General features: G+C 42.0%; 1 protein-coding gene across 1 annotated transcript in view; it reads left to right on the forward strand.

Moving 5' to 3' along the window:
- The first annotated feature begins 2,543 nt into the window (after nucleotides 1-2,543).
- Nucleotides 2,544-27,941, forward strand: part of ARHGAP31 (Rho GTPase activating protein 31) — a 132,543-nt gene continuing 107,145 nt past the window's right edge. The window contains exon 1 of the mRNA XM_072138912.1: nucleotides 2,544-3,138. Coding sequence (XP_071995013.1) covers nucleotides 3,048-3,138 — 91 coding nt within the window. The 5' untranslated portion in view covers nucleotides 2,544-3,047. The remainder of the gene's footprint in view (nucleotides 3,139-27,941) is intronic.

Below are 27,941 nucleotides of genomic sequence, written 5' to 3' on the forward strand. Positions count from 1 at the left end.
CGGGGACCTGAGCGGGGAAGCGACACATGCAGGATATCGGGCACACGATCTTAGTGACTCCCCGCACAGCGCATTATACACGGACAATGCACTTACATGCACCAGGAAGAAGAAGGTGAACTCCGGGGACCTGAGCGGGGAAGCGGCACATGCAGGATATCGGGTGCACGATCTTAGTGACTCCCCGCACAGCGCATTATACACGGACAATGCACTTACATGCACCAGGAAGAAGAAGGTGAACTCCGGGGACCTGAGCAGGGAAGTGACACATGCAGGATATCGGGCGCAGGATCTTAGTGACTCCCCGCACAGCGCATTATACACGGACAATGCACTTACATGCACCAGGAAGAAGAAGGTGAACTCCGGGGACCTGAACAGGGAAGTGACACATGCAGGATATCGGGTGCAGGATCTTAGTGACTCCCCGCACAGCGCATTATACAAGGACAATGCACTTACATGCACCAGGAAGAAGAAGGTGAACTCCAGGGACCTGAGCGGGGAAGCGACACATGCAGGATATCGGACGCAGGATCTTTGTGTATGGAAGCACAGTGCATTATCGTTGGACAATGCACTTTTGGTGAACTCCTCCGGACGGGTAAGTAAATGTGCCCCAAAGAGTCTGGAACATTCATTTATACATGACATTGATGTCAATGATCACTACCATGTAATACTCTGTGTCACCTGTGGGGGTGCTGCAGGGTAATTGAACGGAATTTTCAGAGCGTTCCAACATGAATGTGATACCAGCAAATGGACACGGTGACCCACACAACTTTACTGTGGGTGGAAATATAAAAAACCCACTTATACAAAGAAGACAAGGAAAATGAATGTTGAAAACTTTGCAATCAGAAATGCGCAATTTAGGTTTTCTGTTTCTTTTACGTGCCAGAGGCAAAGCCCATCCACTGGATTACAAATGGTGATAGCTGCACCAAAAAACGTGTCCAGGTTTTTTCACGCAATGTGTGAATGGGATTTGTAGAGGTCTAGTTCACTACACTGAAAATTCCAGACGCGGTTATCTCCGGCCACGTGGCTTAGGGTCCCTGTACAGGATTAATCTGCACAAGTTAATATATTTTCTATGCAGAATATTAGCGGATTTCAATCGTGATTGACTTAAAGGAGTTTTCCAGGAATCGTTGAAATCTTCCTGTACATATCCTGCTTCGGCTTCTGGTTCTTGCATTGTGGCCGTCTCCAGGTTGGGCTGGAGGTTGCACCCGGTCATTCACTTGTGACTTAACTGAAGCTACTTTGCTTTGGGCCACTGATTGGCTGACCCCTGGCACAACAGTGCCGGAGAATGGGAGACCACCACAACCCTGGGATGAAGAGCTGGAGGAGGGGAAGTACACCTTGTTTTTTCTCTTTGACTGTCTCTGCCGCCTGAGGCAATGTTCATTCAGTACACTTTGAGACGCAACGCAAAGGGTGAAATCACACGATGCGCTGCGTCGCGTTTTTGGATGCGTTTTTGACGCATTCAAAAGGGTTCAGCCTTAATCACATTTTGAAGTAACATTGCGTTTTAGCAAATGCAATAGAAACGCAATGTTACTTCAACATATAATCAAGGTTGAAGCCTTTGGAAAGCGTCAAAAACGCATAAAAAAACGTGACGCAACGCATCGTGTGAATGCGCCCAAAGGCTCCGACCATGATCACATGCTGAGGTAACATAGCACTTCCATCTCATTTGCCAAACGTGATAGAAACGCAATGTAACCTGAACTTGTGCTCACAGGTTAAACCTTTGGATTGTGTCTCTAAACGCACAATGTGAACACAGCTCGATGGAAAGCAGTGACTTGGTTGAGAGGATTGAGGATAACACTCTGATGGTTGGGGACCCAACTGCTGGGACCTCATTAATCACATTGATTCTCACTAATCGAATAAAGCAGCAGGTCGTGCATGTGTCCTGCTGCTCCATCCAATACTAACGGAGTGTCACAGCGCTCCGCTATCTTCTAGACCGCAATGATACGTGAGCGCTGTGCTGCGCTATTTCCTGGACTGAGTGGAGGTACACATGCTCCATCTGTTGCTTCATTCAGTTAGTGATAACGGGACCCCTAACCACCAGTCCCAGCATTCGGACCCCCAGCGATTAAATTGTTATATGGATGATACTTGGTGGAGTTTTTCCTACACTTCCTCTCCCCTTACAATCCACTTCTGACCTCGCCTTCATATGAGACGTGTGAATGAGCCCTTCCACTCACAGAGTTGGCGTAAGCGAGGCCTTAAAGTGACAGCGCCCCAGTATGAGTGTCCCAGAGCCTCCAGCAGGATCCAGGGCCACTCCTCTGCTGGGATGGGCCTTCCCCTGACAAGTTCTGGGAGCTGGATAACAGATTTCCTTCAGTCCAATCCTTGCTGTCCCGTTATCTGGCAGTGCATGTCAGGACTACTCTCCCTCCCTCCCCCTGTCATACCACCACATCCCCCCACCCCTCACACACTGCCAAAAAAACAAGCAGCCCCCCCATCCACCCCCCCTTCTCCTTCCTCATTTCCTTAACAGCATTTCCTGAGCTGGATAACCCAGTGATTTGTAAGAAAAGGAGGAAGAAGGAAAAAAATTCAGATAGGTCAAAAAGAGTCATTTGCAGCCTCTGGGACTGGTCATGGTGCACCTTAGAGTGCAAGCTCCTGTGACTTTCTAGTGAGCTGGTGGAGACAGTCCTGCTTAGGTGGCACCCTTCCCCTGGATCCAGATGCCAAGGTGCCAGCACCCAGCTGCTCTGCCTTGTCCCCCAGGATGTGATCCCTCTGGCCACCCAAATCTCAGCCTCTAGATCCTGCAGCCTCCATCCCTCCCCCTCCCCACCCTGGGGTGACAGCTGATCTCCCTGTCCAGAGCTGCTTGGATTTTCATGGAGTGACTTGGAAGAAGCTGGGACACCCCCAATGTTGGCTGGCTGATCACCCAGGACTCCCTCACCCCCTCTCATTGCTGCATTATCTAGAAAGTAGTTTGATTTCCACTGGGAGGGGTAGGGGGCTCCTCTCTGGACCAACTCATGAAGAACAAGGGAGCCAAGACGAAGATCAAGAGGAAAGGAGCCTTTGGATGTGACCTGATTGAGCACCTGGATTCCTCTGGGCATGATGGTAAGTGACACCCTGACATCCAATCCCCAGGGCACCCATGGAAAGGTGGTGGCCACCCAAATCTCATCCTCATCATTGCAGGATATGAGTTGTCCCTCCATAGAGCAATCTTCTAAGTGATGCAACTGCAAGAGGTTTGAGTGGATGTGGGTAGGAATGGGTTAATAACGAGTCTAGTCAATGGATGAAGGGACAGTAAGGGGTTAAATGACTGGTCCCGGTCCACAGGGTGCTGGGGGCTCCATCTGATTTGAATGAACTGCAGGGAAACTTTGTTGCTATTTGTGTAGCAAGTTCTAATGAAATGTATTATTAGGTCATTAACCCTTTTTCTGCTGCCCTATTACTGGTGGATGGTGAATGGGAGGGAAAGGGTTAACGGCAGATGGGATCAGTATGGATTCTATGTATTATGTGTCTGGGTTCAATCTATACAGATATCCCCCACCCCGGGCATTAACTCTCAAGCCCCTGGATAAAGTCAGCAGTGTCTTGATTTTATTTTTGGATGCTTTCCTAGGCAGGGAGAGGGTTAACTACAGATGTGAAAGATTCCCAGTAGCTCTGTGAGGGAGAGGTGAGCTGGGATTAACCCAGGGGCTGCCAGGAAACTGCATTACTTGGGAGTTTTTTAATTTATGCTTTGTGAAAGGGTTAATAATATAGGGCCATAGGATTAACCCACTGCTTGCCAGGAAGCCGTATACGTAGGCGCTGTGACTAGTCCAGTGCAAAGATCATCGTCCTACTCGACATCTTGAATTTCGCCCCCATAAAAATTCTGCAAGCTTGCAATAAGATTTCGGTAACTTTATGGCATTAACCCCTTGCGTGGTAGAGAGTAATAGACTTGTAGACGCTGTCAGTCCCTTAATTCGCTTGTTACATACTTTGTGAGTTACCTTTCCTGGCGAGGAAGGAGTTAAAGAGCAGACCGAACCACGGGCAAACGGAAAATCGGAATTAACCCCTTCACTGTCGGAACACACTAAAATCGACAATAAACTACATGGACTGTAAAAGACCTAAGCTGTTGCCAGTAATTATGGGGTTCCAAGGATTCTTTTTTTTTTTTGGTCATCTACCTATCTATGGGAAGTGTACCCATTCCCCCAAATCGATAGCTACTCTGTTATATCTGTGTACGTAGAGGATTGTTCACATTTTCTATATCAACCTCCTTTATATTTGTATCTCACAAAATTGTTCACAATTGTGTCCTAAATCTGCATTTGATACACATTACTGTCTTAAAAGGGTTAATATTGATAGTAATTCTTGCATTTCTGCCCCAAAGAGTCATTCTGATAACATCCGGCCTGGATTACAAAAGACAATGACATAACTGAGCTGATCACTCATAATCTTGTGTGTCATGCTTACACCCTCTGTGCTGCTGTGACTAATGGAGACACTGTCGGAGCTATAGAAGAGACATGATGTCACCGGCTCATTCCGATTTCAGATTTTCTCTCTTTATCTTATGTGTTTTTCTGTCATACTTCTAGAACTAAAGTGATGGAGTGACAATTTACTAGATCCCGAGGGTTTTTTTCTATCATGTTTGGAACTTGTCTTCTTCTTCTTCTTCTCCCTTAAGGGGCTGTGTTTTTAGATAGACGATCTCAGTAATTACGGGTCTAGTAATTGTATGCAATTGATAATTACAGTGTATGCGTCTGCGCTCATACGTGGCTGTTACTGAGCGAAAAGGTTTGCAAACTGGAATTAGGACTGTAGAGTCCTCCTTGGCCCCAAAATTAGGACCTTATGTGTAAAACCTCCAATAAACGGCCATGGGGCGGCATGTTTTCATAAGCACCGCCCCTTTTGGGGTCTATTTGCAAGACAATTTTGACAAAATTACTTTTTTTCATGGTATATAATCAGATATTCTTACTTTGAGACCCCCTGATTGGCTGGTTGTCAGTCCGCAAACTATAAACATAAAAAAAAGTGCCCAAAACTTTTCACAGCTAAGGGCGCGTTCACACAATGCGTTGCTTCGCATTTTTTGTTGAGTTTTTGAAGCTTTTTGAGGGTGATGGCACACGTGGCGTTTTGAACACGTTTTTGGCCTTTTTTAAGCAGTTTGTCAAAAGACGCATGTGTTAAAAAGTGCATGCGATTTTTGAAAACGCATGCGTTTTTGACCAGGTTCAAGTAAAAAAACTGTCAAAAACGGATGCGTTTTTAAAAACCGCATGCATTTTTCAAAAACTGCCTAAAAACGGGCCAAAACGCCACATGTGCCATCACCCTTAGGGTGACAAAAACGCCACGTGTGCCATCACCCTTAGGGTGATGCCACACGTGGCGTTTTGAACCCGTTTTTGGTCCGTGTTTAAGCAGACCGTCCAAAAACACATGCATTTTTGAAAAGTGCATGTGTTTTTTGAAAACTCATCCATTTTTGACCAGTTTTAATGAAGATAATTGGTAAAACCCGTCAAAAACGCATGCTTAAGGACTGCTTAAAGACGGACAAAATATGGGTTCAAAACGCTATGTGTGGCATCACCCTAAAGGCTTCAGCCTCGATCACATGCTAAGGTTACATTGAAGCCTTTGGACTGTATAAAAAACGTGACGCAGCGCAACGTGTGAACGCGCTCTGATGGTTTGTTGCAATAAGGGCTTGTAAAGAAGCTGTTTTCATTCGCTGACAGCAAGCACAAGTCTTGAAAATGGTGGGAAAAGTTGCAGAACTGTTCATTTGTGATCAGCGAGGCAGTTTCTGGAGGCTTTGATCTGGTGAATGCCTTGCGGTTTATGGTTATTGGACACAGACACTTCCGGTAAGAAAATTGTGCATATATTATTGATAAAGCAGAACCATAAAGTAAATGGCAATGCTGAGAAGTCGTACACGTCCGTACAGACCTTATCATTTATTGATAGCACTTTTCATTGATTCTTTCCCTCTAGGTAATGATCTAAACTTCCTTCATTGTTTCAGTGTCTGTGTCCCTATGACAATACTTCCTGTCCCAGCATGTTGGCAGGACACGGTTATCATGGTAACTGAAATGAAAAGAATTCAAAGACCTGATGTAGCATTAGTAGGCCCGGCGCCCCTATGATGACACTGCCTGTCAGGTTACAGGACAGGGAGTTTTATCATGGGGGCACAGGTCCTTGCTTTTTTTTACTTCAGCTTTTAATAATGTGATTCAGTATCTGGATTCTTCTCTTCTGTCAGGTTTCTAAGGCACAGATGTAAACAAAGCTGTGTACCAGAAACTAATATAATGTACAAGCATGGCTGCTACAGAACTAAAACCTATTATAGAGATGGAGATGAATTGCAGCACTACAAGGTAGAGCAAGTTTTCCATTCAGATATTGGTTGTCACTAAGATTTCACTACTACTGTAGGCTTCATTCATACACACTAGGCCTCGTTTATCAAAACTGTCTTAGTTACCCCTAGCAACCAATCACATCACAGCTTTAATTCTTCCAAAGCACTTTCAGAAATGAAACCTGATCTCTGATTGGCTGAATGACCTGGATAACTAAAGACAGTCCTAATTTGAGACAGAATTGGTAACTGGAAGTCATTTTTTTTCCATCATTTTGAACACTTTTTATAAAAATTATAATATTAAGAAGACTGTAATGCTGGAGTGATCAGTGTCTAACATGATTTTCCTGATTTCTTCTCATTGCTTGTAGCAGATACTATTGGAAAACCCATGACAAAGACTTCATAAGTTGTGCATGCTCAGTTTTTTCCCCCCTCAAATAGGCTACATGAGATTTAGACTGAAGAAACTGTTAAAAACACCACAAAACCACCCAAAAAATAACATAAACTTGGCTCTCGAACAATTTTGACCACAAAAATGGCGTCCCCGAGGGTGTGCACACTGTCTATCTGTTCTATGCTGGAGAAAGCTGGGTATCTCTGACAGTACCATAGAGAATTAATAGAACGACATTGTGTGTGCTCAGCCTGCGGGGAGATGGTCGGGCCTTTGACAGATCAGCACGGTGTCCCCAATATCAGTGCAGACGCTGAACTTCTTCTAAACTTGGATTAACCTCTTTAAGGCCAAGGACAAACACGACAGAGCCACGATTTATCTATGGCAGGGGACACTGTGAAATCCGTCATATGAATCTACAGCGTTAATCAACATACTGCAGGATTAAAACCCTGTCCTCAATGCCGTCCAGCACAACATCATAAACGATAAAAAGCCACAAAAAACTGCTGCGTGTGTATTCCGCCTAAAGCCCTTTTTACGCCATAACTTCTGATCGTTATTATTGGTAGCGGTAGCTGTGCGGCCTCACATCACGTAGCGCCCCAGAAAGTTATCCAATGTTTTTGTTTATTTTGCCTTTTTACCCAGCTTTGCTGATGACAGAATTGTAGCGGTACCTCCGCTATAAGCAGGAATTTGGGGGTAATGATTCCCACATGGCAAAGGAATGGCAGGAGTAGGGCCAGGCGGGAGGAATGCTGGTGGCTCCATCTGTTTCCCACCTGCCCCTTCTTCAGAGAGTGGCTGCCATTCCCTCTCACCCTCTCCATCACAGCCGGCATAGAGAGGGCTCTGTTCTGGGACTGCCAGGGTCTCTGATCTGCAGCCAAGCAGATTGTGTGCGCTTGTGCCTTTAACGCTTGCTTCATTTCCTTCATATGTCTCTGAAGACACGTGTGCCCCGCACACATCCCACTCATTCATCCTCTAACCAAAACTCAAACTCCAAAAATCTGACAATATCAGGCATCCACTGTGTCCTGGGAAAGCTGGGTGAAAACTGATAAAACTCCATTCCTTGATATTAGTATGTATCCACGCTTTCTCTGCCTTCCTAATTCAGAGGCCAGTAAATGCCAAAGGACTATTACTAGTGATGGGTCGTTTGTGAACAAGCCGCCACAAAGAGCCGGCTCATTCGCATGAACGATGTGAGTCGGCTCACCACAGCCGATGGCTCACTAAACCCCACCTCACCACGCCCCCTTTAACCTGATAAAAACAGGTTAAAAGTGGTGTGGAGTGGGCTGTTTAATAGGGAGCCGTTCAGAAGCCAAAAGAGCCAGCTTGTTTTAGTAAGCAGAGCTTAATGAGCCAGCTCTCTAAGAAGAGCCGGAATTCCCATTACTAACTATTACTACTACTATGCCCCCTAATATAAACTCCATAGCCATAGATTTTACTAAATAGCTGATGCTTGCTGCATATTTGACATTCAGAGGCCCGGGGAAGTTAGGTCACTTTTTCCAGTCTGTGACCCTGTTAAGTATTCTATTTTGACTTTATGGAAAAACTGGATGATATCCAGCATCTCCATCATAACAACTCAAAAATGAGATGCTTTCCTCCTTTCCCAAGAACCAGAATGGCATATCTGCCAAATAATGCCTTTATATCACCTATGTTCCTTTATGCTGATTAATAATACCTTTCTGAATGTTGTTAGTAGCAGCAGGACTGTGAAATATGAATTTATATTCCTGGATTGTAGCTTCTCCTGGTGCACTGATGGACAACACCGAACACTGGCTGCAGAGAACACAGAGCACAGCAGTGTTAGAACACGTCCCCAGTGCAATTATGAAAGCTACAATCCTGGAATATAAATCCATATATCAGTCCTGCTGCCACTAACATCATACACAAAGGTCTGATTACACATCTCTTGCAGAAATATACCTAATACTGGCTGTAGAGAACACAGGGCACAGCAGTGTGAGGATACGACCCCTAGTGCAATTGGAGAAGCTACAATCCTGGAATATAAATCCACGACTCCATGACTAGATCCAGTAATAATGTGCATAAATATGGAGATAAGGTACTTAAATATTGCAAGAGTGCCCTTTTAAAAGTTGCAGTGCTCAATGACCAATCACTTTCTTGCAAAGTAGAGACTCCCCACTTTGGGATGACGACCTCCTGGGTGATATATTGGTACCTCTATAGTAGGTCTAGTACCCTATAGGGACAACACTGGGTATATGTATAACAAGACCAGTACTCACCCCTCCCCCGCACCAATCCTTATACCCTGCTGTATACTGATCCGGACTACAGACATGTGTTGTCTACTCCGCACGTGAAGTGGGGGCTTCCCGGAATATCTCTGATCCAACAGGGGATAAGATTTCATAGCAGGGGGTTACACGGTGTTCTCCCTCATATAGGATTACACCCTGGAGGTCATTTATTAATATACAGATACTCAGAGAATATGGCTGTGACCCTTATTTATTATTAAGGATATGACGGGGCCCGAGGGGCCCAGGAGTGAAGAGCTCCAGCTGAAAAAACATATCTTTTTTTTTATACGACAAAGTTAAGATTTTTGTTCTTTCGAGTAACTTTTTGATTTAGTTTTTGTCTTTTTTTTCTTAGCTACAGTGTAAATGTTTTCCCAGGATACACTGTAACAAATCTTAGAATTCCAGATGTTTTGTCGCAGGCCGGGATTGGATACAGATAGTCGCCATTAGTTGGTGTTGACTCAGCATCGACAAGTACGATCTGTACAAAGAAAACTTGCGTCACATCTTGTGTCTGGAAGTAATTATCATAATGGGGTCAATTAGTAAGAATTTTTTTACCCAGATTTACAAGATACAGAATTGGGAGGCCCTGACAGTAATAAGGAGGGGGCACAGGGGGCTCCGGGGTGTCCTGCACAGTGTGCCGGGCTTCTTCTTATAGAGACTTGGCAGAAAGATGTTAGAAGGGTTTCCAAATTCTGACCAGGGAGTCACACCCTTTACTCACTATGATTTTCCCCTCTTAAAATGAAGTCAGTTTCTGCATATGGAAAACTCATAATCGCCTCTCAGGGAGGGGAGGGGGAGGTGCAGGATTTCAGTATGGAAAATGATGGGGTAATATTTAAACCTTAAAAATGATTTTGTAAAAAAGAGAATGAAAAAATATAATAGTAATAGAAAAAAAAAATATATAGCAAAACAAAAATGAAATGGTAAAAGACCAAAACAGAAACCAGATACATTTTGTTTAAAAAATGAATAGTAAATGAGGCAAAAAAGTAAAATTGTTACATAAATATTAAAAAGGTACGGTAACAAAATAAACATCGCGATGCCAAAAATGTCTGGTAGAGATGAATAGTAAACCTTCACAGTTATTTCTCCTTGTAAAACTGGAATATTCAGAAATCTGCCGTGATTGTAGACCCCTCTGCGGTACCACATGTAAAAAAACTTGTTTTTGTGGTTTTCAACATTGAAGTTCTGCAAACAGCAGGGAAAACTTGGCAAATTTTGAACAAACTCCTAAAAGTTGTGATATGCTGTAACAGAAAAGGAGAAGAGCAGAATGATCCATATAGGTTTTGTAAATTAGATTTCAATTCAGGAATATATTGTCACGTTAATTGGTGTTATATGGCAATATGAAAGAAATCCATCTGGCAGAAGTAGAGCGACTATACCCTGCTAGTTTTTAAATGAGCATTAATAATGTTAGTCTTGGGTTCGTCATGTGACTATTTCCATACAACTCCATAGACTCCATTCAGTCCAAGCCTAAGGCTTCCATGTCACATGACTATATTGGGCTTTATATATATATTTTTTTGTAAATTCAGTAGACTTTGCCCTCTGGGGGGGTTGGGTCATAGTAGTTGTACATATATGATCAATATGGCTATTATGCGCTTAAAAGGTTAATGAAAGGGGCATCACTTCCTCCACAGAGAGTGGTCCCATCTGTTTCCTGTTCAGATCCGTCTCTCTGTGTGATGCGGCCTCGATGATGTCAGTCGTTACTCAGCACGAATGCCCTCAATAAAGAAGCACGAGCCCAGCTACCCAGAACGTGCCACTCCAAGCTTTGAAGTGGAAGCTCTCTAGTCACTGACGACAATATCCTAATTGCTCCTTTCCTACGTAAATTTCTTAAAAACAAAAACTAAGTTTGCTACGTGAGCCTAACCCTGTATTCTCAGTGATGGCACCGCTGCTCTCTAGTGATGGATAGGCTGTATTCTCTAGTGATGACACCGCTGCTCTCTAGTGATGGATAGGCTGTATTCTCTAGTGATGACACCGCTGCTCTCTAGTGATGGATAGGCTGTATTCTCTAGTGATGACACCGCTGCTCTCTAGTGAGGGATAGGCTGTATTCTCAGTGATGGCGCTACCACTGCTCTCTAGTGATGGATAGGCTGTATTCTCAGTGATGGCACCGCTGCTCTCTAGTGATGGATAGGCTGTATTCTCAGTGATGGCACCGCTGCTCTCTAATGATGGATAGGCTGTATTCTCAGTGATGGCACCGCTGCTCTCTAGTGATGGATAGGCTGTATTCTCAGTAATGGCACCGCTGCTCTCTAGTGATGGATAGGCTGTATTCTCAGTGATATCACTGCTGCTATCTAGTGATGGATAGGCTGTATTCTCAGTGATGGCGGTACCACTGCTCTCTAGTGATGGATAGGCTGTATTCTCAGTAATGGCACCGCTGCTCTCTAGTGAGGGATAGGCTGTATTCTCAGTGATGGCACCGCTGCTCTCTAGTGATGGATAGGCTGTATTCTCAGTGATGGCACCGCTGCTCTCTAGTGATGGATAGGCTGTATTCTCAGTGATGGCACCGCTGCTCTCTAGTGATGGATAGGCTGTATTCTCAGTGATATCACTGCTGCTATCTAGTGATGGATAGGCTGTATTCTCAGTGATGACACCGCTGCTCTCTAGTGATGGATAGGCTGTATTCTCAGTGATGGCGCCGCTGCTCTCTAGTGATGGATAGGCTGTATTCTCAGTAATGCCACCGCTGCTCTCTAGTGATGGATAGGCTGTATTCTCAGTGATGGCGGTACCACTGCTCTCTAGTGATGGATAGGCTGTATTCTCAGTGATGGCACCGCTGCTCTCTAGTGAGGGATAGGCTGTATTCTCAGTGATGGCATCACTGCTCTCTAGTGATGGATAGGCTGTATTCTCAGTGATGGCACCGCTGCTCTCTAGTGATGGATAGGCTGTATTCTCAGTGATGGCGCCGCTGCTCTCTAGTGATGGATAGGCTGTATTCTCAGTGATGGTGCTGCTGCTCTCTAGTGATGGATAGGCTGTATTCTCAGTGATGGCGCCGCTGCTCTCCTGTGTACTATGTGTCTTTCTCCTGAAGCTCGGCTATGATATGGGAATAGTCTTGGTCTGAGCTGTGCGGTTCCTGGCCAGGTTATTTTCCCACGAGTTGGCTGCCCAGAATATCATCTCATTATCAGGCTTACTTGGCCCTCTGTATGTTAACCCTTCCATTTCTAGAAGAGGTGAATGAATATGTGTGATCTATTATACATCCTGATACCCATCACCTGGATGCAGCAGATCAGCGTGTATCATCCTTGTGTCATGTTCTCCCTCCAGTCCTGCTCCTGTCATGGAGTGACCTTCTCTGTGTCTCCCTCTCGACCCTACTCCCCTCAGTTTCATCATCTGTATGTGGTTCCCAGCCGTCCCCTGCAGCCAGAAAACTTTATTCATTCTTAATCATTTTCTTTTTAACTTAACCTTTATTATTGGTGGATCTTCCTGATTGGTGCAGAGGGTGGTGAGCTTTATGAGAGAGGCTGTGTGGTAGGGAAGGACGGCCCCTGCTTAGTTTGACTCCACCCCACTTTTACTCATGGGTGGTACCTTCAGAGGTGCTCACAGGCACCACAAAGAGAGAGGGGCAGTAGAACACCAGTCCGATTACAGAAGAATATCATGTCTTGTGTCAGGTCTTCTTACTTATAGGGAACCTGTCAACAAGAAGAAATATTTAGATGACTGTTCCAATTGCCTATGCTACTGATTTTTAAAATGCCTTTGTCAGCATTCTGAATTATATGTTTAATTCACATTACCGGGCTCCCTGCCAGCAGTGTCTGGTGAGTCCCCGGGATGGGGCAGCTGCAGCCTGTGTGTGCCTGTGTCTGTCTCCTTTCCTTCACACAACTCCAGCTCCATCCCCCTCCCTCCTCACCTCCTTTTCATGTGCTTTGAGCAGTCAGGGGAGGTTGGGGGATCTGGGGAGGTGTAAAAGAATGCACATGGACACTCAGGTGCATACAGGCTGCAGCTGCCCCTTCCCTGGGACTCACCACATGCAACTAACAGGAAGCCAGGTAATGTGAATTAAACGTATGTACAGTACTGAAATGATTCAGAATGCTAATAAAGGCATTTTAAAATCAGCATAGCATAGGCTATTGGAACCTGTCACCAGCTAAAAATCACAGCCCTGGTGACAGGTTCACTTTAAATGCATAGGGTGTGTAAGGATCAGAAAGCACTGGGACCTTTGCTGTACTTTAAGTGCTGTACTTACCGTTAAAACTGGTATTTTTAGATATGTAAAGGACCATGGTATGTAACTCTCTGTATAAATATAGATACATATATGATGGATACGTAGATACATGATGGATACATACCATACATGATGGATACTTACATGATGGATACATACCATATATGATGGATAAGTAGATACATGATGGATACATACCGTACATGATGGATACATACCGTACATGATGGATACATGAAGGATATAAGATAGATGTAAATGAAATCTCCTCGTTCTCCGGACACGAGAACGAGGAGATAGATAGACAGATAAAAAGATGGATTCAGCTGAATCTGATCTGATAGCGGTTGTATTTTATCGCTCTGTTTCCAGGCGGCTGTAATATCCCGGATATTGGAGGGCGGTAAATTGTTGTTTACTTGCGGTTAATGAGGCTAAACTTTTGCATCTCTAAGTGTAACACAAATCAGCGTGTGAGGATTGTGGAACTTTCTAGACACCCGATGTATTACAAAGGAATATTATGTCTCCGGTTATAAGTTTTTATGGTTTAGATTGTCAGATGCAGCAGAGCCGAGGTTGTCATTCCCAGACTGCATGGCTTGACTTGGTGTAGCGGGGCTCGGCTTGATGTGGCGGGGCTCGGCCTGACGTGGAAGGGCTCGGATCGATGTAGCGGGGCTCGGCTCGATGTAGCGGGGCTCGGCTTGATGTGGCAGGGCTCGGCTTGATGTGGCGGGGCTCGGCTTGATGTGGCGGGGCTCGGCTTGATGTGGCGGGGCTCGGCTTGATGTAGCATGGCTCAGGTGTCTAGACACAGCTGAGCTGAGTTTGTCACATTGCAATAGCAGTAATCTGAATTTTACATGGGACTGCAGGGTCTTCTCATGTGATACCATTGGACCCCCTAAAGTATTAGGAACCGGCTATAATATAGAAGTATCATGTAACAAATAAAATGCGGCTCCATTGAGTAGAATCACGAATTCAGCTCTGCTACAACCGTGCACCAGGTTTTCCCGCTGTCACCTTCCAGCTGGATTTGGGCAGCGATGGTGATGTATGTTCCAGATGACAAACCACTGACTTCATTCTACTCCAGAAATAAAATATTATCACATTGTAAACATCACGTCATTGTTTTTACTGAAAATTATCCCTCCTCTTAATCTTACAAAAATATAGGATCTGTCACCGCACTTTCTATAGATCCTGAGGATAAATTACATCAGAATTTTAATGATATTACATGACTTGTAGCAATGTTTATACTGTGTGTCAGTGTACACTGCCGTCCTAGGATTCTGTTCATGAACCAGGAGGCGCAGGCTGAACATGGATTTTCATTTTAATGATTTCAGCTCTGCTCCTGATTGGCTGTGGCTTCACAGTTCATCTACAAACTCCCTACTCCCCACTTTCTGGATATTTTGCGGTTTTATCGGATATGTAAAAATCCTGTAAATTTTGTGGTTTTGTGCCACACATATTTTTGTGGTTCCATTTGTTGTAATGTAAAAAAAAAAGGAGACCCCAGAGGGCAATTTCTTTCTAATAACACCTGATGTAAACTTAACCAAAATCAATTAGAATTTTGGGGAAAAAGTTGTAATAATAGGTTTACTACCCCCCGTGTCATCATATTGGTCGTCCTACATTCCTCTAAAGCCATAAAGTTGTAAGCAATGTGTCCCTCATTTTTAGGTGTTTGGGAAAGTGGGTTGAATTTGGAGTTTTTCTTTTCTTTTTTTTTTTTTTTTTTAACATCTTTTTCACTTTTTTATGGTATTTATAGAGACCGGCACCAATCAGAAATGAGGAAACCCACTGTTAGTTTTGGCAGTAAATTTCCTATTGGCTCACAATACTAGTGCAAGACATGGGAGGGACTGATGGATCTACAAACTACTAGACTCTGCAAGTGTCATTCAGCAACAAATAATACAGCACAATGGAGAAAAGTTATATTCTTAGTACATAGGGGGCAGTATTATAGTAGTTATATTCTTAGTACATAGGGGGCAGTATTATAGTAGTTATATTCTTAGTACATAGGGGGCAGTATTATAGTAGTTATATTCCTGTACATAGGGGGCAGTATTATAGTAGTTATATTCCTGTACATAGGGGGCAGTATTATAGTAGTTATATTCTTGTACATAGGGGACAGTATTATAGTAGTTATATTCTTAGTACATAGGGGGCAGTATTATAGTAGTTATATTCCTGTACATAGGGGGCAGTATTATAGTAGTTATATTCTTGTACATAGGGGGCAGTATTATAGTAGTTATATTCTTGTACATAGGGGGCAGTATTATAGTAGTTATATTCTTGTACATAGGGGCAGTATTATAGTAGTTATATTCCTGTACATAGGGGGCAGTATTATAGTAGTTATATTCCTGTACATAGGGAGCAGTATTATAGTAGTTATATTCTTGTACATAGGGGGCAGTATTATAGTATTTATATTGTTGTACATAGGGGCAGTATTATAGTAGTTATATTCTTGTACATAGGGGGCAGTATTATAGTAGTTATATTCCTGTACATAGGGAGCAGTATTATAGTAGTTATATTCTTGTACATAGGGGCAGTATTATAGTAGTTATATTCTTGTACATAGGGGCAGTATTATAGTAGTTATATTCTTGTACATAGGGGGCAGTATTATAGTAGTTATATTCTTGTACATAGGGGGCAGTATTATAGTAGTTATATTCTTGTACATAGGGGGCAGTATTATAGTAGTTATATTCTTGTACATAGGGGGCAGTATTATAGTAGTTATATTCTTGTACATAGGGGGCAGTATTATAGTAGTTATATTCCTGTACATAGGGGGCAGTATTATAGTAGTTATATTCTTGTACATAGGGGGCAGTATTATAGTAGTTATATTCCTGTACATAGGGGGCAGTATTATAGTAGTTATATTCCTGTACATAGAAGAAGTATTATAGTAGTTATATTCCTGTACATAGGGGGCAGTATTATAGTAGTTATATTCCTGTACATAGGGGGCAGTATTATAGTAGTTATATTCCTGTACATAGGGGGCAGTATTATAGCAGTTATAGTCTTGTACATAGGGGGCAGTATTATAGTAGTTATATTCCTGTACATAGGGGGCAGTATTATAGTAGTTATATTCTTGTACATAGGGGGCAGTATTATAGTAGTTATATTCTTGTACATAGGGGGCAGTATTATAGTATTTATATTGTTGTATGGTTTTATTTAGTTTTCCTTCCTGTGGGAGTGAAAGAGTGAGGCTGAAGAAGCAGATATAGAGTCTTGGATTGTGTGGAGGGATTTTTGCCAAAAATTTCCTCATAATAAAATGAAAACTGACAACTTTCAGTGATAAAACTGTATATAATCCATGTTCCTCACTTCCTGCCAAAACTGGCCTCTGCTGACAGTAGTGTATGGCGCTCTCCAGTGTATATACCGCCATGCTGTAAACCTCACATACTCATCGTAATAACTTAAAGTAACAGCGACTGTTTTATCCTCTCACTATTTGCTGTTCTGCTGGATACAGCATGTCTGTTATGTATGAGGGTATTATTTTGGCATTGTCTGGCGGTATTATACTGTATGGCGTGTTGTGTGTGTGGAAGTAATATAACTGTAGGAGTCTGTAGAGTAAAGTGTGTAGAGGCTGATATCAGATAGTAGTAGCGGGTGTGGCGGGGGCGGGTGAGATACTCGCCCGCTTATTTACATTCCATGACACTATATGAGGCGGCGCAGTATGCAGTCACCATAAACATTTCATCATCTCTGGAAAACTGGAAATCTTTCCGATGCTCCTGTACAGAGGTAATAATAACAGAACATGACATTATAATCCATGCGGGGCCCCGGGGGCCCATTGAGGGGACGGCTGCGGGGCCCTTCCTTGTGTCTCCCACCCCTGTACACTATGTGATAATACTACAGACAATATACAAGTTTCCTCTGTCACTATATACAGAATGTGCCCCTATTGCTCTTATGTGTCTGACGCCGTTACCTAGCAACACATGCGGCCATCTTTGTCAACAAGCTTTATTTAGCTACCACAATCTTCGCATTTGTGACGCTTTCTTAACCCCAAAAGAGTGAGGGTTTGAAAAATATGGGTGTTTTCACCCAATTTGGTCAGTCCCTGGGAGGGGTGGGGCTTAAATTCCCCAATATTGCCAATAAGAATGTAGGTAACATGGCACCGCCAGTCTGTGGACATTGATGTATCATGGCGGTTCTACCACTAGATTGACTGATTTGGCCTCTAAATTTGGAGGGAAGTCCTAACATTGGGTTTCATAAGCCTCGCCCCTCTTTAACGTAAACGCACCGATTTTCTGAATTCCGTTGTGTGGTAAAAGTCCGAGGTCCCCTTAATATTCATTGACAAACCAGAGCAAAATTAAAGGGATGTTCCATCTCGGGGATAGGGGTCTGACCACTGCTGGGACCTTCTATGGACTCGAGAGCAGATAAATTTGGTGACCGAAAGATGAGCAACGTATCTGTTTGTGGTGGAGACGCCCTTAAAGGCCACGGATTGTAAAAAGTGAAACATAACGATCGTAAAGCCCCACTATTTTAGGGATCGGTGACAATGACATTCGGCTTAGGGCGCTATTTAGGGAACGCAGCTCTTAGTCCTCTGGATTTATGTGCGGGGCTCACAAATACATGACTATTATAGAAGTAATCCACCTCATAGTCTGCTATAACCTAGGTAATAATTCATCCTGGCCCAGTATATAATATACAGAGATATCATCTCCCCTGCTCTTTCTGCAGTTTTCTACATGTGTCAGTCTACACTGTAATCCTAGAATTCTATTCGGGGTGACAATCTGTCTCCTTTACATAAGGAGACGTCAAATATGTTTCATCAATGTTAGTTTAACCAAGTGATGGAAAAACAGCACAAATTGTATTTGTATAAGACGCGGATCAGGAGACAAGAGACCGACAGCCGGATTGTTTCACTCCATGAAAGAGAACAAAGTCACTGATTAATAGAGAGACGGCCGTGATGTCACAGATACCGAGTGACGCCTGTCTAGACTGACATGTATCACTGGCTGTCAGACACTTCTGTATTGCTGAAGGGCGTTATATATGTACAGCTGGTATAACCTGGGGATCTCCTGTATATAATGATATATGTACAGCCGGTATAACCTGGCGGTCTCCTGTATATAATGATATATGTACAGCCGCTATAACCTGGGGATCTCCTGTATATAATGATATATGTACAGCCGGTATAACCTGGGGATCTCCTGTATATAATGATATATGTACAGCCGGTATAACCTGGCGGTCTCCTGTATATAATGATATATGTACAGCCGCTATAACCTGGGGATCTCCTGTATATAATGATATATGTACAGCCGGTATAACCTGGGGATCTCCTGTATATAATGATATATGTACAGCCGCTATAACCTGGGGATCCCCTGTATATAATGATATATGTACAGCTGGTATAACCTGGGGATCTCCTGTATATAATGATATATGTACAGATGGTATAACCTGGGGATCTCCTATATATAATGATATATGTACAGCCGGTATAACCTGGGTATCTCCTGTATATAATGATATATGTACAGCTGGTATAACCTGGGGATCTCCTGTATATAATGATATATGTACAGCCGGTATAACCTGGCGATCTCCTGTATATAATGATATATGTACAGCCGGTATAACCTGGCGATCTCCTGTATATAATGATATATGTACAGCCGGTATAACCTGGCGATCTCCTGTATATAATGATATATGTACAGCCGGTATAACCTGGCGATCTCCTGTATATAATGATATATGTACAGCCGGTATAACCTGGGGATCTCCTGTATATAATGATATATGTACAGCCGGTATAACCTGGGGATCTCCTGTATATAATGATATATGTACAGCCGGTATAACCTGGGGATCTCCTGTATATAATGATATATGTACAGCCGGTATAACCTGGGGATCTCCTGTATATAATGATATATGTACAGCTGGTATAACCTGGGGATCTCCTGTATATAATGATATATGTACAGCCGGTATAACCTGGGGATCTCCTGTATATAATGATATATGTACAGCCGGTATAACCTGGGGATCTCCTGTATATAATGATATATGTACAGCTGGTATAACCTGGGGATCTCCTGTATATAATGATATATGTACAGCCGGTATAACCTGGGGATCTCCTGTATATAATGATATATGTACAGCCGGTATAACCTGGGGATCTCCTGTATATAATGATATATGTACAGCCGGTATAACCTGGAGGTCTCCTGTATATAATGATATATGTACAGCCGGTATAACCTGGGGATCTCCTGTATATAATGATATATGTACAGCTGGTATAACCTGGAGATCTCCTGTATATAATGATATATGTACAGCCGGTATAACCTGGGGATCTCCTGTATATAATGATATATGTACAGCCGGTATAACCTGGGGATCTCCTGTATATAATGATATATGTACAGCCGGTATAACCTGGGGATCTCCTGTATATAATGATATATGTACAGCCGGTATAACCTGGGGATCTCCTGTATATAATGATATATGTACAGCCGGTATAACCTGGAGGTCTCCTGTATATAATGATATATGTACAACCGGTATAACCTGGGGATCTCCTGTATATAATGATATATGTACAGCCGGTATAACCTGGGGATCTCCTGTATATAATGATATATGTACAGCTGGTATAACCTGGAGATCTCCTGTATATAATGATATATGTACAGCCGGTATAACCTGGGGATCTCCTGTATATAATGATATATGTACAGCCGGTATAACCTGCGGATCTCCTGTATATAATGATATATGTACAGCCGGTATAACCTGCGGATCTCCTGTATATAATGATATATGTACAGCCGGTATAACCTGGGGATCTCCTGTATATAATGATATATGTACAGCCGGTATAACCTGGGGATCTCCTGTATATAATGATATATGTACAGCCGGTATAACCTGGCGATCTCCTGTATATAATGGTATATGTACAGCCGGTATAACCTGGCGATCTCCTGTATATAATGATATATGTACAGCTGGTATAACCCGGGGATCTCCTGTATATAATGATATATGTACAGCCGGTATAACCTGGGGATCTCCTGTATATAGTGATATATGTACAGCCGGTATAACCTGGGGATCACCTGTATGTAATGATATTTGTACAGCCGGTATAACCTGGGGATCTCCTGTATGTAATGATATATGTACAGCCGGTATAACCTGGGGATCTCCTGTATATAATGATATATGTACAGCCGGTATAACCTGGGGATCTCCTGTATATAATGATATATGTACAGCCGGTATAACCTGGGGATCTCCTGTATATAATGATATATGTATAGCCGGTATAACCTGGAGATCTCCTGTATATAATGATATATGTACAGCTGGAATAACCTGGGGATCTCCTGTATATAATGATATATGTACAGCCGGTATAACCTGGGGATCTCCTGTATATAATGATATATGTACAGCCGGTATAACCTGGGGATCTTCTGTATATAATGATATATGTACAGCCGGTATAACCTGGGGATCTCCTGTATATAATGATATATGTACAGCTGGTATAACCTGGAGATCTCCTGTATATAATGATATATGTACAGCCGGTATAACCTGGGGATCTCCTGTATATAATGATATATGTACAGCCGGTATAACCTGGGGATCTCTTGTATATAATGATATATGTACAGCCGGTATAACCTGGGGATCTCCTGTATATAATGATATATGTACAGCCGGTATAACCTGGGGATCTCCTGTATATAATGATATATGTACAGCTGGTATAACCTGGGGATCTCCTGTATATAATGATATATGTACAGCTGGTATAACCTGGGGATCTCCTGTATATAATGATATATGTACAGCCGGTATAACCTGGGGATCTCCTGTATATAATGATATATGTACAGCCGGTATAACCTGGGGATCTCCTGTATATAATGATATATGTACAGCTGGTATAACCGGGGGATATCCTGTATATAATGATATATGTACATCCGGTATAACCTGGGGATCTCCTGTATATAATGATATATGTACAGCCGGTATAACCTGGGGATCTCCTGTATATAATGATATATGTACAGCCGGTATAACCTGGGGATCTCCTGTATATAATGATATATGTACAGCTGGTATAACCTGGGGATCTCCTGTATATAATGATATATGTACAGCTGGTATAACCTGGGGATCTCTGGTATATTGTAACTCCCAATGTCCTGTCCCCCCTTCTCCTCTGGGGCTGGTGGGGCCATGATGCTACACAATGGAGTATTAACAGAACATTGTATGCACTTTTACATGGTGAATATCAGAATTCCTCGCCCTCTGTCCCGTGATAGTCATTTCTTTCATAACTCCGGAGTTTTTCCGCTGTTAGAATGTCTTGGAGAAGAACTTGTGCCCTGGTGTCTCGGGGTATGAGAGGGGCTTTGTTCTGGGCCTGGGATATTGTGGGATGAATTTTGCTTCCAGCTACATGTTGAAAATGGCAGCGCCCTGCATAGAGCATCAGTGAAAAGGCCCATTCTGTACATTGGGGGCAACACCAGGATCAGGGCTGGAGCCTCTACAGTCATTATATACAAGTTTGTGCCCCCCCCCCCCCCCGTGTGACCGCCAGAGCGAAAGCTACAGATACTGAGCAATTATCCCAAAGTATCAGAGAACAACAATGTATAGTGTCATATGGAGCATGTGACTGACACAACCAGAGAGGCAGTAATAGGGCAGTATTATAGTAGCAATATTCTTGTACATAGGAGCAGTATTATAGTAGCTATATTCTTGTACATAGGGGGCAGTATTATAGTAGTTATATTCTTGTACATAGGGGGCAGTATTATAGTAGTTATACTCTTGTACATAGGGGGCAGTATTATAGTAGTTATATTCCTGTACATAGGGGGCAGTATTATAGTAGTTATATTCTTGTACATAGGGAGCAGTATTATAGTAGTTATATTCCTGTACATAGGGGGCAGTATTATAGTAGTTATATTCCTGTACATAGGGGGCAGTATTATAGTAGTTATATTCCTGTACATAGGGGGCAGTATTATAGTAGTTATATTCTTGTACATAGGGGGAAGTATTATAGTAGTTATATTCTTGTACATAGGGGGCAGTATTATAGTAGTTATATTCTTGTACATAGGGGGCAGTATTATAGTAGTTATATTCCTGTACATAGGGGGCAGTATTATAGTAGTTATATTCTTGTACATAGGGGGCAGTATTATAGTAGTTATATTCTTGTACATAGGGGCCAGTATTATAGTAGTTATATTCTTGTACATAGGGGGCAGTATTATAGTAGTTATATTCCTGTACATAGGGGGCAGTATTATAGTAGTTATATTCTTGTACATAGGGGGCAGTATTATAGTAGCTATATTCTTGTACATAGGAGCAGTATTATAGTAGTTATATTCCTGTACATAGGGGGCAGTATTATAGTAGTTATATTCCTGTACATAGGGTGCAGTATTATAGTAGTTATATTCCTGTACATAGGGGACAGTATTATAGTAGCAATATTCTTGTACATAGGAGCAGTATTATAGTAGCTATATTCTTGTACATAGGGGGCAGTATTATAGTAGTTATATTCTTGTACATAGGGGGAAGTATTATAGTAGTTATATTCTTGTACATAGGGGGCAGTATTATAGTAGTTATATTCTTGTACATAGGGGGCAGTATTATAGTAGTTATATTCCTGTACATAGGGGGCAGTATTATAGTAGTTATATTCTTGTACATAGGGGGCAGTATTATAGTAGTTATATTCTTGTACATAGGGGCCAGTATTATAGTAGTTATATTCTTGTACATAGGGGGCAGTATTATAGTAGTTATATTCCTGTACATAGGGGGCAGTATTATAGTAGTTATATTCTTGTACATAGGGGGCAGTATTATAGTAGTTATATTCTTGTACATAGGGGGCAGTATTATAGTAGCTATATTCTTGTACATAGGAGCAGTATTATAGTAGTTATATTCCTGTACATAGGGGGCAGTATTATAGTAGTTATATTCCTGTACATAGGGTGCAGTATTATAGTAGTTATATTCCTGTACATAGGGGGTAGTATTATAGTAGTTATATTCTTGTACATAGGGGGCAGTATTATAGTAGTTATATTCCTGTACATAGGGTGCAGTATTATCGTAGTTATATTCTTGTACATAGGGGGCAGTATTATAGTAGTTATATTCTTGTACATAGGGGGCAGTATTATAGTAGTTATATTCCTGTACATAGGGGGTAGTATTATAGTAGTTATATTCTTGTACATAGGGGGCAGTATTATAGTAGTTATATTCTTGTACATAGGGGGCAGTATTATAGTAGTTATATTCGTGTACATAGGGGGCAGTATTATAGTAGTTATATTCTTGTACATAGGGGGCAGTATTATAGTAGTTATATTCCTGTACATAGGGTGCAGTATTATCGTAGTTATATTCTTGTACATAGGGGGCAGTATTATAGTAGTTATATTCTTGTACATAGGGGGCAGTATTATAGTAGTTATATTCTTGTACATAGGGGGCAGTATTATAGTAGTTATATTCCTGTACATAGGGGGTAGTATTATAGTAGTTATATTCTTGTACATAGGGGGCAGTATTATAGTAGTTATATTCTTGTACATAGGGGGCAGTATTATAGTAGTTATATTCGTGTACATAGGGGGCAGTATTATAGTAGTTATATTCTTGTACATAGGGGGCAGTATTATAGTAGTTATATTCCTGTACATAGGGTGCAGTATTATCGTAGTTATATTCTTGTACATAGGGGGCAGTATTATAGTAGTTATATTCTTGTACATAGGGGGCAGTATTATAGTAGTTATATTCTTGTACATAGGGTGCAGTATTATAGTAGTTATATTCCTGTACATAGGGGGTAGTATTATAGTAGTTATATTCTTGTACATAGGGGGCAGTATTATAGTAGTTATATTCCTGTACATAGGGTGCAGTATTATCGTAGTTATATTCTTGTACATAGGGGGCAGTATTATAGTAGTTATATTCTTGTACATAGGGGGCAGTATTAAAGTAGTTATATTCGTGTACATAGGGGGCAGTATTATAGTAGTTTTATTCTTGTACATAGGGGACAGTATTATAGTAGTTATATTCTTGTACATAGGGGGCAGTATTATAGTAGTTATATTCCTGTACATAGGGTGCAGTATTATCGTAGTTATATTCTTGTACATAGGGGGCAGTATTATAGTAGTTATATTCCTGTACATAGGGGGTAGTATTATAGTAGTTATATTCTTGTACATAGGGGGCAGTATTATAGTAGTTATATTCTTGTACATAGGGGGCAGTATTATAGTAGTTATATTCGTGTACATAGGGGGCAGTATTATAGTAGTTATATTCTTGTACATAGGGGGCAGTATTATAGTAGTTATATTCCTGTACATAGGGTGCAGTATTATCGTAGTTATATTCTTGTACATAGGGGGCAGTATTATAGTAGTTATATTCTTGTACATAGGGGGCAGTATTATAGTAGTTATATTCTTGTACATAGGGTGCAGTATTATAGTAGTTATATTCCTGTACATAGGGGGTAGTATTATAGTAGTTATATTCTTGTACATAGGGGGCAGTATTATAGTAGTTATATTCCTGTACATAGGGTGCAGTATTATCGTAGTTATATTCTTGTACATAGGGGGCAGTATTATAGTAGTTATATTCTTGTACATAGGGGGCAGTATTATAGTAGTTATATTCGTGTACATAGGGGGCAGTATTATAGTAGTTTTATTCTTGTACATAGGGGACAGTATTATAGTAGTTATATTCTTGTACATAGGGGGCAGTATTATAGTAATTATATTCCTGTACATAGGGTGCAGTATTATCGTAGTTATATTCTTGTACATAGGGGGCAGTATTATAGTAGTTATATTCTTGTACATAGGGGGCAGTATTATAGTAGTTATATTCTTGTACATAGGGGGCAGTATTATAGTAGTTATATTCTTGTACATAGGGGGCAGTATTATAGTAGTTATATTCCTGTACATAGGGGGCAGTATTATAGTAGTTATATTCTTGTACATAGGGGGCAGTATTATAGTAGTTATATTCTTGTACATAGGGGGCAGTATTATAGTAGTTATATTCTTGTACATAGGGGACAGTATTATAGTAGTTATATTCTTGTACATAGGGGGCAGTATTATAGTAGTTATATTCCTGTACATAGGGGGCAGTATTATAGTAGTTATATTCTTGTACATAGGGGGCAGTATTATAGTAGTTATATTCCTGTACATAGGGGGCAGTATTATAGTAGTCATATTCCTGTACATAGGGGGCAGTATTATAGTAGTTATATTCCTGTACATAGGGGGCAGTATTATAGTAGTTATATTCTTGTACATAGGGGGCAGTATTATAGTAGTTATATTCCTGTATATAGGGGGCAGTATTATAGTAGTTATATTCTTGTACATAGGGGGCAGTATTATAGTAGTTATATTCCTGTATATAGGGGGCAGTATTATAGTAGTAATACTAGTAATTGGCGCCCCCCCCCCCCTGCGGTGTCCAGACCTCCTGACCGCTTGTCATTGATTGATCGTCCTGTTCGGTCCATACTCTGTATCACACAATTACACTTTCCCAGCCAAAGCCAAAAACCAGATGGGACAAGTTCAGTGTAATTTGTTTAGGGACAGGCTCTTTTAGATTCGGCAATTAGTGAACAATAGTTGTATGTGAGCCCCTGTGTGGCCCCTGAGAGTTGGACCCTCAATAGAAAGCGCAAGACAAACCCATGGACTTTATGTCAGGGAGACCCCACAGCTGCCGCGAGATTTATGATATCCATTATGCATCAGACGGACCCCAAGTGTTGACCCCGGGACACTCCATAGATTTTACTATTACCCCCTCCCTCCTCCCAGATGCTGCTGGTTGTTCACAATAGCCACTTATGGCCTATATCATGTAGGGATTGTTTTTGTGATTAGTGCAGGAGTGCTCAGAGTGCTCTGATATTAAGGCTACCAGGGGTCCCCGTCTATATAGAGATTGCGGACCCCTCTTCCAGTCTGGATTCGTACATATATAGATACAGAAGCCCCTGCTATATCATGCCCACTGAAGTTACCAGGCAGATCTTAAAGTACTACTACCACCCGAAAAACACTAACAGCAAATAACACCCCACACTGCGCCCTGACTTACATTCTGTGATGAACACTAAACCTCTGAGCCTTCTCACACATTAGAAAGGTAACTACAGAACTGATGAGACACAGGCACCTACCAACTTACAAGTGACGATCTGCCCCATCATGTCAAGAAATGCATGAATTTGCTGCCAGAGGTCTCAAGCTCCCAGAAACACATCTCCACACTGCACCCCTAAAAATACCACAGCTACAGTATAGTGTCACCTGGATAACAACTGAACAATCACTTACCCTATAGTGTACCCTAGTGCCAAACTGTGCTCCTAAATAATATATATTCCTATATATTCCTAATTGAGTTTTTTACATAATGATGTCACCATTCATCAATGAATCTGTATAATAATAATAATAATTCTTTATTTATGTAGCGCCTACAGATTACGCAGAGCTGCACAAAGCATGACAAATCAGTCCCGTCCACATGGGGCTCGCAAAAATAACTACCAGTATGTTTTTGGAGTGTGGAAGGAAACCGGAGGACCCGGAGGAAACCCACGCAAACATGGAGAGAACATACAAACTCTTTGCAGATGTTGACCTGGTATAAAGCTGTATCTCTCATAGTCAGTAGCATCTGCATCTAATAGAATTATTTGTATGGCCATTGCAGGTCTATACTTCTGGTGGGCAATTTGTGCCTATGTAGAGGACACTCTTTATACCCCATAACAATATGTCATCCACAGATCGACCCCTAAGAAAATACATGCTGGAGTTTTATTCCTTATTCCAATGTTCTCAGCACTCTGAACCAGTCAGGTATCTCCTGATGTCAGCTTCCTCCCCCCTCTCACAGCATACAGTCTCAAAGTCCTAGAGGAAGAGAGGCTGCAGCTGCATCTCCCCTCTCTCTCCCTCTCTCCTGATGTCAGCTCCCCCCCCTCTCACAGCATACAGTCTGAGTCCTAGAGGAAGAAAGGCTGCAGTTGCATCTCCCGTCTCTCTCCCTCTCTCCTGATGTCAGCTCCCTCCCCCCTCCCACAGCATACAGTCTGTGTCCTAGAGGAAGAGAGGCTGCAGCTGCATCTCCCCTCTCTCTCCTGATGTCAGCCCCCTCTCCCCTCTCACAGCATACAGTCTCATAGTCCTAGAGGAAGAGAGGCTGCAGCTGCATCTCCCCTCTTTCTCCCTCTCTCCTGATGTC

The sequence above is a fragment of the Engystomops pustulosus genome, chromosome 2 (genome assembly GCF_040894005.1).
Source record: "Engystomops pustulosus chromosome 2, aEngPut4.maternal, whole genome shotgun sequence".
NCBI lineage: Eukaryota > Metazoa > Chordata > Amphibia > Anura > Leptodactylidae > Engystomops > Engystomops pustulosus.